The 22,071-nt window shown below is 37.8% G+C and overlaps 1 protein-coding gene across 1 annotated transcript in view; it reads left to right on the top strand.

Annotated features, from left to right (window-relative positions):
* LOC128368334 (partitioning defective 3 homolog B-like) overlaps window positions 1–22,071 on the top strand; it is a 140,262-nt gene that overhangs the window by 46,136 nt on the left and 72,055 nt on the right. The window contains exons 4-5 of the mRNA XM_053329123.1: window positions 5,283–5,436; window positions 13,098–13,192. Of these exons, the coding sequence (XP_053185098.1) occupies window positions 5,283–5,436; window positions 13,098–13,192 (249 nt within the window). The remainder of the gene's footprint in view (window positions 1–5,282; window positions 5,437–13,097; window positions 13,193–22,071) is intronic.

Genomic DNA, 22,071 nt, shown 5'->3' with positions numbered 1-22,071 from the left:
TCTTCCTCACTCCCACACACACACGCAACCTCTCATACACACACACACACCCACTTTCGAAGATGCTGAGCGGTGCACACTGCTTTTGTGTTGTATATCATTTGCATTTCACTGAAATATCACTGTTTACTGGTAAGTGAGCCAAAAAAACATATTTGAAGCATTTTTTATAGTCTTAATGACCTCCTTGCCCCCAAAAAAATCAAGAATCAGGCTTCTCTTGTTTAGATTTGACTTGACAACCTTTCATTTTTCTCATCACAAATTGCAAGTATTTTGACAGGAAGTACACTCTCAAACCCAGAGTAATATTTAAATCTTTTTTCGTAATATACAGTATGATGTTTCTAAGCATGCAATGGATGCCTTAAAATACTTAATTAACATGTCAATTATCTTATATGTTTTCACAGTATCATCACAGTATCAGTATCCTGTATGTTTCACTTTGATTAGAGCAGTGACCCCCTAAAAAAAGTAGGAAGTGGTGCATTTGTCTCTCTCTGAGACACACAATCAGCTCAAAGGTGGTGCTGGCAACATTAATAATGTGTCTAAAAAGAAGAAGTTGAGACCTTGAACTCCCAAACTGGACCGATGTGACAGATTGTTAGGTCAGGCCTTTGATTGATCTAAGCTCTCAGGTCAGGTAGTCGAAAGCTCACACAAATACAAACACATGTATGTACTGTACACTTCCCACAAGCCTTCACGTGTCCCACGTAATCTGCTAAATCATGTAGTGACCACAGGGTATTAATAAATATTGGCAGAGGAGAAGGAACGGAGAAGGGTTAGAGAGAGAGAGCATGATTAAACCAGCTGGTGTTTAACCTCTGGGTTTCTCATTGTGTTTTTAATTAAAGCTGAACTAAATAATTACATAGTTGAGAGACACAATTGGTCATGGAGGTACATGACCAACAAATCATTATTATTGTTGTGTGAATCACAAACGTGCTGAGTTTGGTCCCAAATTGGGCTGTTAAGGTATCCCTTAAAAGATGGGCTTACAGTCTGTCTTAAAACAATAGTTTTCTGTGCCATTATCATTCCTTCTGTTCATACTGAGCATTAGAAAATCCCTTCCTAATACACTAATTATAAGTGATTTGGGCCAAAATCAACAAGCCTCCTTCTGTGCAAATAAATGTATTTAAAAGTTTATCAGAAGTTAATGTGAAGCTTCAGCCATCCCTCCTTCTGTTACTATACTTCAACTGCAGCTCAGCAGGGAAACACACAGAGGGAATTTTATGTTAACGGCACTGTAAATGTGACAGATATCCACTTGATATGACCAACTCAGACTGCCAAAGCCTCATATACGTTTCAGATAACCTTTTAAATGCACTCTAGCGCAAAATGACTGTGTGTTTCACTGTGAAAACACATGGGAAGGGCCAATCTTTTAATAACTATAATGAAGAATACGAGTGATAATAGGAATGAAAACCTCTTTCACTGTTAGTTTGGGCACTTAACTGTTGTTTTTAAGACATACTTGAAAAATTGTCAACCTCCCCTTTTAATGAAGACACTGAATCTCTGTACTGGCTGCAGCAGTACTGTACCATTTTGTGGTTTAACTTGACCTCTGATATCTTTGAGAGCAGGAGAAAGAAACGTTTTACTTGAATAAATCATCACAACAAATGAAACAAAAATATATGAGAAAACTGGATGTCTCTCAAACAAAACAGGTATTTTGGATTGTAATTCATTCTGAGGTACGGGAAATTGTGTACTCCAGATTAAAGTATTGAATAGTGCACAAATTACTCATGCTTAATCCCTCAGCTGTCATTTTTTTCCTCCTCATTTTTATTATGAGATATTGTTATTCACCAGCAGTGACCAGTGTTTGTAAATGAGTAGTTTATCATTGATTATCATTGTCCTAATTTGGAATTTGAAAGTTGTTGTGATTAGTCATTAGTCATTCTTTTTTTGGTACATTTTCTTAAGACAAAATGAAGCCTCTTTACTCGCTCAGAAGCATTTTTTTAAGCACAAGTATTGAAGCTCACAGATAGATGAAGGCCTTTTTAGGAGATTGTCAGGAACACGATCAAAGTAAAAATGTGTGTTTTGACAGTGGGCTGAAACTGAAAAAGAAGTTTTAAAAAAAGAGAGTTTACTGGCATCCTTTGAGTTTTTCGAGGACGATGACAGTTTTCTGGAGAGAGGGTTAAATGTTACATATAATAGTGTGGCAGTGACGCACACTGGCAGCAGTGCTCATGACAAGTAACAACTTAGTCTATAAAAAACAAACAAAAGAAACATCTACTGAAGGTCAGGGAAACAGTCCCTGATCCTCTGGACTAGTCTTCCTTACTGTTTATGTGCCCTTGAGCAAGACACTGCACCCTCAACTAGTGTTTAGTGGCTAATACTTTATGCCTTTTTCTGTACAAACATATAAAATGCACATCTGGCTACAAACTTCTATGATTGAATGCATATGGGAAAAAAACAGTGAAAAAAAAAGTCCTGATGCTTAGGTAGATATTGACAGTTATAAGAGGAAGAGAGACAGAGTTGGCAGCATGTACCTTTTCATTTAGCTGAAAATGGACACATCATTGCTCTAGCACTTGACATGGTGACACTCAGACAATCTCAAGTTTCAGGTTTGCCTTTTCTTTTTTTTTTGCTCATAGGATTTTTACGGTACACTACATCTGTCAGTCCCCCTCATTATTATTATAATAACTCTCTCTTAGATTCTGTCTCCCGCACTCTTCACGGCCATTTCTCTCTCGTTCTCCGTGCTCCCGCTCTCTGTGCAGTCGTCTCACCTTTTGTCTCTCTCGCCTCTCTCTCCCTCTCATGCTCAGGCTGCAGTGTCATTTTGTTTGGCAGGTCTTTTGAGTTTCCTGTCGAAGAGAACATAGGCAAAATCTTCCTCGCTCTCATCTTACTGTCTTTTATTTCTTTCCACCTCTGCTTTTTAAGAGACTCTGCAAGACTTATGTTGAATTTGTCTACCCATTTTTCTTCCTGTCAATCTTTCAGATGTTCTTATTTTAGAATCTGCCACCCTTCTCTCTCTGTGTGTGTGTGTGTGTATGTGTGTGTGTGTGTTGCACATCTGGCAGCTATTAGTCTTATTCTAACTCTATAACAGACAGGTTTACTGAAATGGATAATGGATGGATTTTTTTACTAAACATATGTAGGTTTTAATACCTTACCATATGTATTTTACCCTCCTGTCTTCACTCTTTCCTGTTTGCTTTATAAGCATGTGTGCAGGTACTGTAGCTGCTGGACAGTAGTTTTTAAAACTTACACTGAAGCATTTTGAGAGAAAAATGATGAATGATCTTCATCATCTGATGAAAACGGGGTTGTTATACAACTAAACTGAGGCTTTACACCTCAAGCATGAACATGACAGAAATAATCATACAAGCAAGGGGGAGGAGGTGGAGGGGGGGGGGGGGGGGGGGGGGCTAGGTGATGAGAAAAGGGTCGAGACAGAGGAAAGGATGACACAAGAAGTAAAGACTGTAAACAACAAGCAAAGTTAAAGGGGAAGAATGAAAGAAAAAAAAGTCAGATTAGGTTTGTTACCAGAGGAACAAGAAGAAAGATGGAGCAAGACAAAAAAGACAGATGTGTGTTAGACAGATGGCGGAGGGAAGTGTGAGAGAATATGAACGTGTGAGACTGAGAGACATCGGTCGGGCTGAAGAGTTGGTGAGATATAGATGGCAAGAAAAGGTGCAATATTGTATAAATCGATACTATTCTGATCTCTGCCTGAACGAGGTTGTAAGAAGAAAGTGCACGTATACAGTACATACACACACAGATATACACACTTAAAAAGTTGTATAGAAGTATAGAGGACAGTTTAACTTCTGCAGGGTCATAAAAAGTTATATTGATATTGTAATATCAGTCATGTATAAGCATTTAGCTAGTTATATCAGGAGTATTAGTTTGTGTGTCTTTCTAATATTCTAAAAAATTGTTGTGTTAAACTAAACGCGTTGGTATCTGAGGTCGCTTAAATCGCTACGTAGCCTTTCTTTTGCCTTTTCTGTTCCTCATTCATTTAAAAACCCAATGCAGAACTTCCAGTTAAAACTGCCTAATTAATCTGGTTAGCCTTGGCAAAAAGGAGTAATTGCTGGACTTGTCTGTACTAGCACCTGCACAGGCTTTTAGTCTGAAATGTTGGCATCACTTTGAGTTTTAGAATTGCATTTTAAAATGTCAGCTTAATTTTTTTTCTTTTTTTTTGCTTTCATGTGCAGAAGAGACGGCCAACAAATCACAGTACAGTGACTCACGTCGGTCGGGGTGCAAACTTGTATGCACACTTTCATATTTTAGTGTAGCGGGAAGCCTCTGGCTTTACTGGCAAAGTCCCCTTTCTTTACTCTTGACCACTATAGACATGGCACACACACACACCCACACCCACACACCCACACACACACAGGTCTATTCAGCTTTTGCGTGGAGGCCCCTAGAACACTGTGTTGACAAGCTCTGTGCTATGTTAAGCTAAACGCAGACTCAGTGCAATACTCAATAGATAGGGATTCCACTATATAACACAGTTAGAGCTAGCAGGGTGTCGCACACACGCAAAAGGGGGAGATACGAATGGAGGCAGTCGTTAAACAGTAGACACACACACTCTGTCGCAGGAATGCTGGGCTCCTTGGACGTCCTCTATAGCGTCCTCATCCACAAGGTAACACACGGATCATGTGCATAAACAGGTTTTCTTATTTTTCTTCATATATATGTTTTATTACGGTTAAAAAAAAAAAAACAATCTTTCTCTGGGAAGTGTTTCTCCCTTTATTGTCCTTTTAGCTCCTGATATACGTTCATCAGCTTAACTCGTACACCTGTCGATATCTGAATACTTGGTTGAGTTTAAGTCTTGGTTAAGTTTGAATCTGAATTTGGTGGCTTCTGTTAGTCATTTATTTTCTCTGGATTTGATTTGCATCTGCTCTACGTCTAAATTTAGCTTCGTGTGTTATGTGTATCAAGTGAGTTGCAGCAATTACCACACTGTCAGTGAAGCAAACTGAAGCTGCTTTTCTCTCAGTGTGAGCGGAGAGCGAAAAAAAAGGGAGTAGCAAATCGAAAACCTCCAGCGAGTACAAGAGGAGTTATATATATATATATATATATGAATTCACACTGCTCCACTCTGATCAAATTTTGTATTCATGATGCATGAAAAAATTGAAGAAATTGAAAAAATAACTGGCTATGTTTTGTGTGTGTGTTTTTTTCTCTTTTAGCTGATGGCGGTGTATGAGGAACAGGAAGCCCAGCAGAGGGGTGCGGCTAATACAAGCCACGCCCCCAGCCCTGACCTCTACCAATCTGAGCTCTCTGTCTTCCAGCCAATCACAGGAGGAGAGATTGAAGTCACTTCCTCTGCCCTCAAGTCCAGTGAGTCATTTTTTTTTCTATGTTGGTGGTGGCCTGCTTCAACCATGACTTTTGGAGATTCCCCCTGTGTGGAGATGAGCACAGCCCTGAAAAGTCAATTCAAATGATTTCTTTTTAAATGTTTACAGCTTTAAGTTCAAGTAAAGTTTGAAAATTCAGTGCTGCATTTTAAAATTCATATAATTCAATGAAGACAAGTTGCGTTACATATTATTTACTTAAAAACATTACACACAATTCCCATACATTGTTTATATCTTTGACAGTTATTTGAAGTGTTTTACAAATGATGGAGGCAAGAAGATGTTTGCTTTATCTTAAGTGTTATGTAAACTGTGTTCATCCTGTCTATGGCACAGACATCAAACTGATGATGAGATAGTTTCCCCAGACCAGAGAAAGAGAAATGACTTTAACGTAGCAGAGTCTGGCATTCGTCATAGTATTACTAAAGTTTGTTCAAATTAGATGAGGGCTATTGTCCTCCTAAAGAGAGGCCAGTCCAGGTTAACTCTGGCAACTATAACGACTCTGTGTCTGACACTGCTGCCTCCGAGGGACCGTATACACTTGGCTGGGACTCTGTAATGTCAAGGTTGACTGAGACAGGGTCTAAAAATGATTTCATAGTACTGTTTTTGAACCTTACCCTTGGGGAACATCTGATTCTACCTTTTAGCTGTAACCTGTAGATCTCTACATGGACAGATGAATGTCACATGTCAAGTCAGACAAGAAATAGATTGAGTGTGGAGGAAATTTGATGTCCCAAAACACCATTTTGAAGGGATGAATTTGATGGTGAAACTAAACATTTGTACATTGAAAGAAGTGTTTGATATTTCGTAATGGTTTATTGGGTCCAATAGTTTCAGAGCCATTAATGTTTTGTGCACAATGGGAATGATGTTAACTCTGAATTACAGTACAGATAAAGGTCAGGGCTTGATAGGCAGTTTTTTCTTTTGGACAGTGATGAAAACAAGGCGAGGACAGCTGGGATGCTGGCATTGCTTCGTCTCAGATGAGATGAGATGAGGAGAAACAGGAGAAAGAGAGGACAGGAAGTGTATGTGTACTCTGAGACGACGGCAGAGCAAAAAACTGATGTCCGTGTCTGGTTTCTGTTACCTGGACAAGACTTTACAATATCTGCGTGACCTTTTTCTCTCTGTTTCAACCCCGTTTTCTTTTTTAACTTCTCGTTCTTTCCCTCCTCCCATTCCTTCATGTCTTTCTGTCTTATTTCAAGTCAAGCGCCTGTTCGGTTGAGGTAACACACTGTAGATGTGAGAGCACGAGAGGGTTTTAAAGTTGTCACAACACTTTGTACAAACCTTATTTTGTCTTAACAAACCATACAGATGATGAGTTGGGTGCACCTATAGCTAGCTAAAGGTTAAACATTACTTTAAATTGCCTCTTGCTGTCATCTAATCACAGGTTCTGGTTCCCGTAGTTATGAATTGTAAGATTTCTATATCTGCTTTCTTGCACAGTCCACGCAATCCATCAAGATGAACGCTTGACATTTAAAACATAATCTGTCGAGGTTGTTTTCTAAATGTCATTAATATGTCATTGAAGAAAAGGAAATGTGATAATGCTAATACTGTACATCTACTGTAAGCTGCATTTTATTAGCAACTTTCATTACTTGCTATTCCTGTTTTTGTTTCAAAGTCTCAGTTAGCTTAGAAACTGTAAAGCAGTTTATTGAGCTCATGGACTCCAAGCTGAATCAAATATGAATGTTTTTTTACAGTAGATTATTGCAGTAAAATGAGATTACTTAGATCTGCATCTATTCTAATAGTTCTACCTCTAAAAGTAATAATATAATTGACATTTCAGCTTGTTTAACCTTCCTAAGTCATGAAGGGGCCTTCGCTGTATCATCCAGACACTGCTAAGACAGGAAGTTTAGTCTGTTTCAGTATGGTCGCCTGTCAGCAGAGATTAGTAGTAATGTGTGACTGTCGTGGGAGATTAGAGGTAACGGAGCTCTGGAGACTATCACTGTCTGTGTGAGAAGGTCAGAGTTAGGCCTCTATCACTGTCTAATGTTTTGCCTCTCACTTTAACCACTTCTTTCACTCACTGTCTCTACAAGTCTCTCTTTTTTTCTCCATTTTTTTCTGCCTCCCTTGGTCTTTTTCTGTCCCTCCAAACCTTCTTTTTTTGTCTCTTCCCATGTTTTTTAACCTTGACCACTTTCCTGCATGTTAGTCACTTCCATTTGTTTTGTTAAGTGTTTTCTTTTTATAGCCTTTTTTTTATTTAGCCATCTCTGTCCTTTTTGTGTCCTCTGTCTCTCTACTGCCAAGCTCTTTTTTGTTAGCTAGTAAGATACATAGTTATATGATGTGTAACACTTCCATTCCTATGAAAGAAACTCAGTCTAGGCTCCTTTGGAAAAAAAAAATTGTACATTTTTAAGTCAAAAGGCATCATTCTGGTGCAATCTGAGAGCAACAATAAGAGGTCATATCTATTTTTTTTGTTGAAGTGCTCTTAACACTTTAGCTTTAGTTATTGAACTACTGGTTGTATAGGTATGAATGGTGATAACTCAGGAAAAAGGTCACACCCAAAAAGCATGTGAAATAAAATTTCACCAGTTCATAAATGATCCAAGCAAATCATCAACAAAGTAAACTAATGCCCATATTTCAGCTCTGAATCAAAGAAGGCAGAAATTCATTTCCGAGTTCAAGTAGTATTTTACTGTGGAACACATAAAATACTGTTTCAGTAAATATCTTTTTCTACGTTTTCTACGAATTAGCAGCACAAATTGGACTATGGTGGCCTGCTACACTCTGTATAATTAATGGGAAATGCTGATACAATATTAACATTAGTATGGATAGTTTAGAGTCAGGAATGAGTGATCCTTTAAAAATGTTAAATGTCAAATATGTATGTATTGTACATTAGTAGGGCTGTGTGACTTTGACAAATTTAAAATTGACTGTTTGCGACCCAGGACTCTTATATACATATCATATGATAATTAAATGAAGACAACTGGTGCTTTCATGAGATGTGTACCTTCAATACATTTCTGAGAACATGCTCAGTAATGTCGATGTAATAACTACACCGCTTGAAGCATTTATTATTCATTTGGCAATCAGACAAGCTCAGCAATATGCATCGCTGAACCATTTACCTAATTAAACTACTTTGCTGATATGTATTCCAGTAACAAAAATCCAACACAGTATACAGTTTTATATGCTATAAGTGTATTGACATATAGTGTAGCTTTATATAGGAACATTACTGCAGTGAAAAAGAGGGTAGTAGGGATAATTGGTGAACTAAAATATATTTTTTTTAATTTTGAAGACTAGTCTAAAAAAAAAAAAGAAGGCATAAATATAGAATAGTAGCTCTGTCTGCTGCAGGTATCTGTCTTAATGTAATACTTTACATGGGCAGCATGCATCTTCATAAAACAGATTGTCATTTTTCTATTTCTATTTCTATCCTTGGTTTCATGTCTTGACTGGCTAGCTTCGCTTTATAACTGTTAAGATGCGATGCAGACTTAAAGGGCTGGTTCACAATTTTTAAGTAACAGCAGTCAGGTGTCCAAATTAACATTGAAACAGTTTTTTTCTTGCCATTATGGTTCCTCCTGTTTAAATACTGACCATTAGAAGATCCCTTCCTAATTCACTTGCAATGTATGTCATGGAGAACAAAATCCACAGGATTCCTCCTGTGAAAAAAAAAAAAAAATCAAGTAGATATCTTTTAATGTTACAGACTATTTAGCGCCAAGGTCCCTCTTTTTTTAATAAGATGATCTAAAATATTTTTTTCATTTTGAAGACTAGTCTAAAAAAGACTGAAACGCATATAGGCATACATATAGCATGGTAGCATTGTTAGCAGTCTGCTGTAGGTATCTGTCTTAATTTATGACTTGTCATGGACAGCATGTATCTTCATAAAATGAATCATTATATTTTCTATTTCTAGATTATCCCTGGTTTCATGTCTTGACTGGCTAGTTTCACTTTATAAACATTAAGATGTGTTGCATTGAATTAAAATGTAATAGCATAGCCCTCCTTCTGTGAAAATGTATTTAAATGTTCATCTGAGACTAATACGAAACTTTAGCCGTTAAATCAAGTAGATATCATTTAATGTTACCGTCCAGTTAGTGCCAAAATCTCTCTTTTTGTTACTAAACTTTGGGGATGAAATGGTTGCTGGTTTCACAGTCCTGCCTTTCATTTCCTCTTCCTCTATTTGTAAAATTTTCTTTTTATCTCACTAAAAATATTTCCCTTATTAGACCCTTTATTTCTTCATCCATTCTCTTCCTTTATCTCCTGTTTAAAAAAAAATCTCTTTTGTTCCTCTCCTCCTTTATCCTTCTTTCATTGCCATTCTTTGAAGAGATGAATTGATCAGTGGTTGATGTAATCCATACCCCTGGCCAGTCTTAAGAGCACCAAGGGTCCATTTTGTGACAATCAATATATGACCCTACAAATATCATTTAGCATTTGTTCTGAGTAGTTCACTCAATATAAGGTTCCCTATGCCCTCACCACCACCTTTCTCAAGCTTTTCCCAATGGCACTATAGACGCTAACATGACACTGTTCTTAATGTACTGCATATATGGATTGATGGGTCCATATGAATTGAATCTTAAAATGTTCAGATCGGGAGACACAGATCATAATAGTACTTCCTGTTATAGATGTGATTTATTTGCGTAGCTTTCTGCAGTGTTGACTTTTCTCTCACTTTCACTCTTTCTCCCAAAGCTCCCACAGCAGCAGCAGCAGCAGCAGCAGCACAAGGCAATAGTGCGGTGTGCTTCATCCATCAGCTTCTGTTTAATGATGATTTTATGCAGTGGGCTGATGAGATGTGAAGAGGGAGACACTATCATATGTTACCTACATGCACACTCAGATCTGAAAATCAGCCACTTATTGGCCATTTGGACGCATGAACATCAGTGTGTTCACTGAAGAGATGTGAAGGGAAGGGATCATACATTAACTTGGTGTGTACCCGGGCTTTCACATCTGCTCCTTACAGACCTAATGAACACAGAGGGCGGTGCACAGTCACATCTTCTAAAATAACACGCTGGAATGAGCTTTCTGATGACCCTGCTATAGTATTTAATGAACAGATATTTACACTCACACATAAATGTGTCAGGATGTGCTGGCTGCTGAGTTCAGATGATTAAAAGAAGCAGTTATGAAACCTATAGATGTGACTCAATTGAATACAAAGTGCTTTCTCCCTCTCTTTCTTTCTTTCTTTCTTTCTTTCTTTCTTTTGTATTTACCATATATTTTCACATGTCCACCCACCGCCAGTCATAACACTGTATCATAAACCGATGGCTCTGCTATAGTATGTAATTAACAGATATTTACATACACACATAAATGTGTCGAGATGTGTTGGCTGGTGAGTTCAGATGATTAAAAGAAGTAGTTATGAAACCTAAACATTTAATTCAACTAACTTTATGTCTTTCTTTATATGACTTTTACCCTATATTTTCACATCCAGCAACCACCAGTCTTAACACTGTATCACAAACTGAAATAATATACTAAGTTTCGGTGGAGTTTACGCTGTATCACTTTCTGTATCTGTTCCAGAAAGCACACTCAGCCTTGTAAATGTACGTCTTCATCAACCATTAGATACAACCTTGTGAAAGTTTGAATCATTCTGTGGAAAAAAAAAAACATGTGTATCCATGTTTACAGAGTACTATTGTACCCACCCTCTCATCTTTGTAATGGACCTGTCCTTCAAAAGATCTAAAAAAAAGAAGAAGAAAAAGTCATCAATATCTGCATTTCCATCCACCCGTTTTTATTCGCTTTTTCAATTTGTGCATTAAAGAAACTTCAGTGGAAATGTTGGAAGTTTGAAAAAAAACTTTTTTATAAAAGCAAAATACGTCAACGGAAACAGATTTATCGGATAAATTGCGATGTACATGTAGCATGTAACTTAAACACCCACTTATGTTTGCGCTCTACTGAACAGAAGAAAAAGAACATTAAATAGCCACAGATGGAAAAAACATCAGATCACTGTGAAGTGATGAGGACATTGTAATGCTCCTTAAATGAATACATGAAAAAACAGAAATGTCAAATTTCTACATTTGAGCTTCGAGTGGCACTCAAAAAAGGCCACTTCTTCTGTAATAGTTTAGTCACCCTGACTCAAAAAATAGTGCTACCATCTTGATGAATTAATTCCAAATATTCGCAAAATAGCAGTGCATAAAACATATTTTATTGTTGATTGTTGAAATTATGTTAAAATGTGTTATTTATCTTTAATTCTTCTATTTATAGGTAGCTGTAAAACATTTTAAATATTGTATTTGTCTTTGTCTTTTGTCATATTATTATTATTATTATTATTATCATTATCATGAACTTTTATTAATACATTTGTGCACACCCATGCTCTCATTCACTGTATAATTCCTACTCAGTCTTTAACTAATGTTATCTTTTTATGAAGCATTATGTTCTCACATAATCAGGACAATATTTTATTATGTTGAACATCGTGGTGTTTTGGTTGGTTTTCACAGACACGATGTTGTAATGACAGCATGGAAATTAATTTCAACATAAAAATGTTCATCTCCTCTCTTTCCCTCTTTCTCTCTTTCTCCCTCGTCACACTTTGACACTTGCAGAGAAACAGACACAAACTCCTTTCTGTAGTGTGGCATGACTGGCGAAGTCTGTATCTTGTCATCTAAAAGATTATTATTAGACATGAAATTCGCTGAACTCTGACTCTATCAAAATAGTATTATAGCATTAGACAGCGTGTACATCAAATTGGTGTGTCTGTGTGTGTCTGCACGCATATTGTGGCTCTGGAACAGTGCAAATGCAGGCTTTCTCTGTTCCTACCATTTTATTTTTTTTTCCATTAGTCTGCCTTGGTCTGTCAAATATCTTGTTCCATTAACAGTCTGATGGGAGGTAGTCACAGTGTATCATATGGGACTGATGCAGGTTCCTTTGGTAAAAAGCAGACACTGGAAGGGAAATGAGCTCAGCTTGAAAAAAATACAGCAGATTTAATGTTGGGGGGAAAAAAAGCCAGAGTTAGTGTATATGTAGCAATCCCAGTAGAGTTGGGATTGCCACATATACATTATTAACTGTCAGAATAAACCTTTCAGATTCCATATTTTGCATACAGTAGGTGTTTTATGTCACTCAATCCTATTTTTTCTTTAGATCAAGCTGCTGTTTAGTTGATGTCTGGTAGTATGTCATCAGATTCCTCCCTGCAAATACCCCATATAAACAAAGCTTTACAGGAAATGAGAAAATAGGGTTTATTTACAGACTGTTAAATGTATACCTTTTAACACTTTAAGTCGTTAATGTGCTGTATCCGGACATAAACACACACACATTTTTCAAGGGGCAGACAGAATGGTGACAGATTTTCACTTTGCATATGTGCAGATGTTGTGGATGTTTTTTTAGTGTTGTGAGAAGACCTGTTATTTCTTAATTTATCTGTAGGTGTCTACCCATATCCTTGCTTGAAGCTACCTCCACATAACAGGTGTGTGTGTGTTTGTGTTTGTGTGTGTCCTGGTATTTTTATAGACACCCCCCTGATGGTGAGAAGCAGCAGTGATTCAGCCCTTGGGCCCCAGCCGTCAGAGACTGAACCCTCCCTCAATGAGGACACCGCTATGATGGTAAGACACTGACGCAATTTGATAAAAAGTTTGAAATGCACACACCATATTCACACTCTACACACTTCAAACATACACACAAAAAATCCCACACATAGGTATAAGCTCCCCGTTTGACACATGACAGAGTTCCAGTCGACCTCAGTTCACTGAGGACACATGCTTTTAGAGCCTAATGGAAACACACATAGAGAGATGTATAATGAATGTGATATCCAACTTATGGACGGTCGACAAATTGAATGAAAAACCTTTATAAAGTGTCTTAATAATGTGTCGGCCCACCACGTGCTGCCAGAACAGCTTCAGTGCTCCTTGACATTGATTCTACAGTCTCTGAACTCTACTGGAGGGATGAACACCATTTGTCCAAAAGATATTCCCTCATTTAGTGTTTTTACGGTGGTGGTAGAGAGCGAGGTCCAAAATCTCCCATAGGTGTTCAATTCGTTAGAGATCTGGCGACTGTGACGGCCATAGCATATGATTCACATCATTTTCATACTTATCAAACCTTTCACTGACCCCTCGTGACCTATGGATGGGGTCATTGTCATCCTCAAAAACACCTCTCCCATCAGGAAAGAAATGTTTCATCATAGGATAAAGGTGATCACTGAGAGCAACTTTGTACAGATTTGCAGTGAGTTTTGTCCTCTAATGGGACAAGCAGACCTGAATCATCCCAGCAAAATGCCCCCGACAGCATTGCACCAAAGTCTCCAGATCCTCCCACTGTAGGGTAAAGCATTCAGGCCTGTACCAGTCCTTTAATTTGTCACCCGTCTGTATATAATAATCAGTACTGACATCAGTGTAAATTAATGACTGTTTGATGGAATTGACAACATACTGAGAAATGACCTGGATGAAAGGTCATCAACTTCCATAGAGATCTGTTATTTCCTGAGAAGCCGTGTCATGCATCAAATTTCATGGTATTCTGTTTTACTTACTGCCATCCCAACTGTCATGGCCATTCAGTACTTGTAGACAGGTTTTTCATCATGTCATAAATGTATTTTGTGTTCTCTCTTTGCTTGGTAAACCCGTCTCTTGTAAAGTTCTCTCTAATGCCTTTCAGTGGACGATTTTTTAATGTTTTTAATGATCTGCTAAGCTTTTGTTGAGTACGTTTGGGTCAAATTTTCCACTGCAACAGAAGAAATAGCAGAAAATCTAATTGGCTTATTGGAATAAAAATGTATCAAGTGCATTCATGCTCCGCAGTGGATGAAACCTTTTATTGGACACCTCATTAACTTTCCTCCAGAGTAAAGAGGGAATGTCTCCAAAGTTGGGAAGCAAATGTTTTAGTAATTGATAGCAGACACAGCACTGTCTACTGATTTTAATAGCTTAGCAATGCTAAAAGGAGAATTCTACATTTATTTGATAGGTTCATGTTAGTACTAAAATATATAGCAATAACATAATCAGCTATGTTGTCATGAAATTTCCTTTTATCACCTTAAGCTTTTTTCTTTGTATAGATTATTCTTTGCATAGGTTATAGCTTTTGTAAGACATTGATTTACTATGATGACTCATCAACTTTCCTCTAGTCCTGCTGTAATCTAATAGACAGGTTTCCATTAAATATGCTAACTACATTAATACCCCCCAGGGTATAAACACTTCGATTTTAGTGACCCTGAGACCTTTGCTTTAGCAGGATTCCTAGGATAAACTTTCTATTTATTGCATCACTACTGGTATTCCCCCTACAAATGTATTTGCTATATGCTGCTGGAATAACCAGTTTAATTTTTTGTCAAGTTGGAGGTATAAATAGAGGTGTTTGCAACCTTAGAAATATATGCCATAACAGAAAAAATCTTGTATGTAGGAACACCTCTCACACACAAATACTGCATATACACACATGAATATGGTTTAATGTACTGTTCTCTTTTATTACGTACATGTCATACCTGAAAAATATAAAAAACTCACCTCAGCCAACCAGCAGCAAAATTGAATCAAACATCAGTTTTAATAAAACTGGTAAAGAGTAACATTTTTCCACAAGTGCAATATTGACATACCGTAGGCCAGCAGTGTGTTTGTGTGTCCGTGGGTGTGTGAGTGTGTGTGTTCGTGTGTGTTTGATGGCTATAGGTGTTTAAGGGTCGGGGGTGACAGATGCTTTTGGTGTCTTCATGTTCCTGCTAATCCAGACATGCTTTGTCACATCAAACTCCACTAACAAAGATAGATGGCTCTCTTTCTTTTAAAGGTCAAAGGGTTACCACATGCTTCTTTAAGTGTTTCCTTACCACTGCCAATCTCTCTCTGTCTTCACATTTTGTATGTCTTGGTTTAAATTGTGTTAACATTTATACTTTAATCCCATTCCTTTATCCCGGTAATTATACCTTTAACTCTTTAATTATACCCACACTTGAATCCACTGCTTCAGCCTGATTTTATGAAATCTTCAAACTGAAAATGAATGCTTACTGATGGTCATTAACATCAGCTTCATTATTAAAACAAATCACCTCCTCTTTCATTTAACTGTGACTTTAGACATGCATGTTTGTTACAATAATATAATCATAAATAAGATCATAATTCAGAGTGCTAGTTACTTGTTGTGGTGGTTTTATATTCCCTGTGCACAGTTGGACACAGCAAATCCCTCAAGTTGGCTGGTTAAAGGAACTCCATGCCTGATTGGGCTCCTGAGTGGAGAGTCTTCTTCCCTTGAGGTCTCACACTGGACAAACATATTTTCTTTTACCCACACTCAATTTCCCTGCAGAACAACCTGTTACCAAGGTTCAGATCTTTTGGGGAAAGTGATTGGATCTCAGAGGTGGACAGTCTCCCTGCTTAACGTTGCTGAGGGTGACCTAATACGTTTGTGACTATTCAGCAGATATTTGTACTGTAAAGCTTAACAACAAATGCTGTATATGTCCAACTGAGTCTCGCACAAGAAGTCTTGTTCTGAAATCTTGTGAGAGTTATTGTCAGTTTTGAAATTGGCTAAATATTCAGAGTGGATATGACAGAGTTGGAGAGAGGAGTGCCTGGAAAGGTTTGTAGTATTGGTGTACAGAAAGTACAACTTAGGGTTATCTTAAAGATGATTAAAGTCGTTGCTGAATATTTAGCTCTTGCAAGATTATAGAGAGAGACTTGGGTAGATAGATAGATAGATAGATAGATAGATAGATAGATAGATACATTTACTGTAGTTACGGCAGCTACACATAACGTAAAACATGTCTGTATCTATTCACAGGGGAAAATTAATAAAATAATTACTAAAATATCCAAAAAATGCACTAATAAAACAACAATATATGTAATAAATAATGTTAGACACAACAACAAACACATTATTTCTCTGTATGATCTTTTACATAATGTTAACAGGCATGTATAATAATAATTTGAGTCTGTCAGTGGCAAAAAAAGCACTTTTAGTAGACGTCCAGGTTGAAAAATACCAAACTTTCCCTTTAAGTGATTACATTAAGACACCAGGTGATTAAAAGATATGTGTTGTTTGGGAGAGAGAAGGGAGTTTTACAGTGGAGAAGCAAAATTAAATGTTTTAGTCAATCCATGATAACAATCATGTTAAAAAATCTCTCAAAACTATTTTCCTTACTTGATGGACTTCAGTTCCAAATGTTTTCCTCTGAATTTGCCTCCGTCTCACACCTGCTGTACTGCACTAACTACCACTTGAGTGTTGGAGCGGTGAATGACTCTGATTACTGTCAATAAAGGTATATCTCTTTCTGTGTTTCTATCTTCTCCTCATGCAGAATATTCTGCCACTATGCCTTTTTTGTGTATGTCACTATCTTTCCCTGTTTCTTTCTCTCTTTCACCCTCACAAACACTCTCTCTCTCGGTCTCTCTCTCACACACCCCCCCCCCCCCCCACTCTGTCACTCGCTCATAGGTCCTTCTCTTCTCAACCAGCCAGGTTCAGACAGAGGTAATGGCTCCGGGTAATTGTTCAAATTGTCACTTGGCCTTTGGTGAGAGCGATGAGGGGTAAAAAGTACTCCTCTTGCAGTAATTCTCTGTCTTCCTTCTCTCTCTCTCTGTCTTTTCTCCCACTATCTGTCCCCTCTCTTTATTTAATTTCAATCCAGAAAGATTTACTGGTGCAGCTCTTCCGTTCTAAATGCCAGGCACAAATGAGTACAGTGAGCCACAAAATCACTCTCTCTTTCCCTGTCTCACTTTCTGTCACGCTCTGCAACACACACACACACGCACGCACAAATGCGCACACACAGGCACACACTCACACACTCACACACATACTTCAGATCATGGTCACTTTTGGGCATATTACATAGACTTATATACAGCCTCAGTTTAACCATATTTGCCTAACCTTTACCCTTAACATAACCACTGGCCCAAAAATCAGCTTTACACCACCTGGGTGCATGGATTTGTGCACAATTGCACAAGCCTTCCCCAGGTAACTGGTCTTAAGTCTGAAATTTGTCCCAAAAAGTAGCCTATAACAGATCACGCACACACAGACACATATCACTTCATGGTCACTTTTGGGGACATTACATCGACTTATATTTATTTCCTCAACGACTTACCCTAACTTTAACTATCACCACTGCTAACCTAAACCTAAACCTATGACAGACATACACACACACACACACACACACACACACACACACACACACACACACACACACACACACACACACACACACACACACACACACACACACAGTTCCAGGTTAGTTACAGTGTGATAATCAGGCTGGGACTATTTGCTCTTGCCTGGAATACTACTGGGGCTAATAAGGCTATACAGCACTTATTTATGATGTGTGTGTGTGTGTGTGTGTGTGTGTGTGTGTGTGTGTGTGTGCCATGGGTTCTCTGCTGTCAGTCTGTATGCATGTTTATCAGTGAAGCAATTTAGTGTGCCAGTAGGTGTTTGTATATGCAGAGGTTTGTGTGAATTAACTTATTCGTATGTGAGCCTTTCCTGTGCCTTCCCCCTAAAGCCTATGTGTGCATTTAGCGAACTAAACTCATCGTCAAGTATGCCAAATAAATCTGACATGTACCAATGTAGCAATATAGCAGGAAGTCTCCAGGCCCTGCTAGTGATGCTTGAAGAATTATACAATATAAGAAAAGTTTTATTCATTGTTATTATTAATAGACAGTGTTTTATGTTTGGAATATATCTTTATTAACTTCACTGTTCAGCCTTCGGTCCCTTTGATACGGTATTTATCAAAACGCATGTTCATTTCAATTCATCACCCACATATGCAAAGAGATATTTTAAGATAGATTACCTTAGGTTTATCATTTTCATACAGATGGACACACATACACACACACACACACACACACACACACACATACACACACATAGCTACACACACACCATACGCATACACACAAACTTTTCAGCATGCATTCCTATTAATTTATCATACTCTGGGAGCGATTTCAGGGAACACTTAGCTTGATTGGTTATTCAGTAATTAGTAATATCACTAATAGTTCACTCTTTTTTTGCTGCTTTTAGCAATTATTAGATTGGACTGAGAAGACCAACTGCTTACAGCCCATTTATTATAAGCATAGTTAGTCAAGGTAGGATTATCCATCATTGAGTTAAAATGGAAAATCTGCTTTCCTATTCTCCACTTTTTTTAGAGGGCCACTAATGCACACAAGTATCGACCGAGCTGTCCAAAGTTAGCAGACTAAAGTATTATTTTTCTCTTGAGTTGTCCTTAATATGTTTATTTTAAATATGTGTCATCTAATAAGTATATTTTTGATTTCCTCTTAAATAAATGAAACGCAATAAAAGGTTTATGGATGTTGGAATATGACATTTGAAGCTTTGAATTTCTAAAACACTGGGGCATTTGCTAATGTTGAACATGTTAATATATAATCAAGTTATTTAGTTAAAATAACATATAATACACATATAATAATAAGTGTTAAAAGTGTTCAGTTATATGTAATTTTCCAATGCTTATAGCCCTCAGATGGTTAGGAAGACAAGCGTGGTGCAGCAGAGCAGGGGGCTCGATCCCCCATGGTGCAGGGGGGCCTCGAGGAGCATGCTGCTGGCAGAACAGAGAGTTCAGGTGGAGGTTTGTGATATGATCAGTTCTTGTAGGTAGTGAGATGCATGCCCGTTGATTGAGTTTTATGTAAGTAGCAGGAGTTTATAGTCAATCCTGAAGGAGATAAGGAGCCAGTGCAGTGAAATCAGGATATGTGTTGTATGCTCATGTCTTTGAATCAGGATCCTTCCAGTGTTGATGTACCAACTTAATGTACCAGAGCTTCTTGATGCTCCTGACAGAGATCCATGTGATGAGTGTATTGTAGTAGTCTAGTCTTGAGAAGATAAAGACATCTGAGGGTGAAAACTAACAGCCAGATTAGTGGAACGGAGGATATCCTGGTTGCCAAAATGAGATAAGGTATGGGGGATGACTGAATTTGGTGTGTTAGTGCCAACAACGAGAGCTTCATTTTTGCTGCTGTTTAACTGAAGGAAATTCATGCTCAGCCAGTCCTTTATCTCCTTAAGAAAATAATATGACACTTTAATTCATTCCAATTAATTTACTTGTTATGAATTACCTATTGGTAAGGAACATATGTTGCTGGCCTTCGTAATTAATATCTTGCTCTTCAAAGGAAGCGAGACAGAGACTGGTTCTACATGCAGGTATTAAATGAGACATACAATTAAGCACCAAAAGACTTTCCAATTAATGTATCAGTGGCTGTTTTTATGACAAAGGGGTTAGGATAATTAATGTTACCTGTCACCCCGTTATTAATTAAGCTCACATGACAGCATATGCAGCTAGGCCAGACTAATTTATTTCGAAGCCACCAAACCCCAAACATATGTTTGAAGTATCTGCCGTCTGTCATTCACCACTATATTTACCATCGAGTCTCACCTTCTACCATCTCCTCGAGTCAGCCGTTGTCTCTGATTTCGTGCTCCTAAAGTTTTGCACGTCTTCAGCTGTTGCCTAAATCTCTCCTGCTCTTTGACATCTTTCTCACATTTTCTCTCTTCATTACTCATCTGTCTTTGCCTCAGTTTCTTTCCTTTCCTCTACTCTTTGTCTGACAGGTGGTGTAGGTCATATGGCAATAGGGTGATAGGTCAGAGGTGAGAGGTCATGTTAGGAGTCCATTAGTGCGTACGACTAACATCGAGCCTTATTGAACTGTGTGTGTTTGTGTGCATATGCTCACAAACATGTGCGCTCAGAGACTATTCGATATACACAGAGGTACATGCCTAAGCTCAGATATCCACCAGCACATGTTAACATGAAGACACATGCAGATTAGGATTGAATGGCAGATCTGATTATTCTGCCAGACGTTCTGCTACAATGATCAAGGCAAGGCAATTTATTTTTTTATTTATTTTTTTAAAGATTTTGTTGGCATAGATGCCTTTATTTAGCAGTAGACTGACAGGAAACATAGGAGAGGGGGGGGGGTGACATGGAGCAAAGGACCTCCGATCGGGATTTGAACCGGGGTCGTCTGCGTATATGGCTCTTAACCACTCGACCACCTGCACGCCCAAATAGTACAATGATCAAGGCAAGGCAATTTATTTATACAATGTAATTCATGTTTGAGGCATTTTTAGAGGTTTACAATGAAAGCATTTAAAAAAAAAAAGTAATCAAATCAACTTTAAAGGACTGAAAAGACTGTATATACAATAGAAATTCTGAGGCAATTATGACATGAAAATAAAGACATGAACACACAATATAAATGATGAAGACAACATTAATAGACAGTAAATAATAAAAGGCTTTTAAGCCAGCTTGTAAAGCTTGTTTGAATAATTACAAATCAGTTCATTACAATGCCCAATTTTAGGAAAAAGGGTATTCTACTATTTGTGCACATTTCATCTCATACTAACCGTCTTTAGATATACCCCATATAACTCTGCCAACATTTAAATCTTCTATATTCTGACTAATGAATACCAATCTATCAATTTGTATACTTTACTTATTGTGGGAGCTAAATTAATGTATGTTCTATGTAAATATGATGTCATGACATCTGAACTAACCCCTAATGCTCAGATTTGTGATGAAAGTGGCGATTAAGTTCTTCTGGCAGTAGTTTGTGATGTGTTTCAGTACATTACATTGTAAGCAATTGGAGGAAACCTTAGTACATAATGCAATCTACTGTGACACACTAGCCAAGCCCCGTAACGGCCACATAAATGACTATAGATGGGTCTGTTATAGAAATTGGAAAATCTCATTCTAAATCTAATTGACATTTAAGATAATAGAGATAACCCTAAAAGCCATCCATGGAAAATAACCTTACTAAATATGTTTGTGCAGTTTTCTCCATATGTCTAAATAACCCTGTTCAATTAAAAAAAAAGACATAATATTGTTTTTTATCTAATGTTTATTCTTAAGCTGCCTTCTGTGAAAACCATTTTCCACAGGCCCAAGAGCTTATGTCATCAGCTTAACAGAAGGGGTGAGTTGAGTCACTGCAGCTTATCCATACGTGGCTGTAACCTTACCGTGGTATTAAAAATGACATTTTTAAGACAACAGAATTACAGCTAAAATATTTGAAAGATTAAATTAGAGGAGTGTCAAAGGATATCGTGAATTCATGAGAAAACCAACATTTATGATGACCTCCGGCAGTAGTGGCTCAGGAGGTAGAGCGGGTCGTCCACTAATTGGAAGATCGGCGGTTTGATCCCTGGCTCCTCCAGTCGGCATGTCGAAGTGTCCTTGGGCAAGATACTGAACCCCACATTGCTCCCGATGGTTGTGCCAGCGGTGTGTGAGTGTGTGTGA

This window comes from Scomber japonicus, chromosome 11, assembly GCF_027409825.1.
Source record: "Scomber japonicus isolate fScoJap1 chromosome 11, fScoJap1.pri, whole genome shotgun sequence".
NCBI lineage: Eukaryota > Metazoa > Chordata > Actinopteri > Scombriformes > Scombridae > Scomber > Scomber japonicus.
Note: the sequence above shows the minus strand (reverse complement) of the source record. Positions and strands in the feature narration are given on the sequence as shown.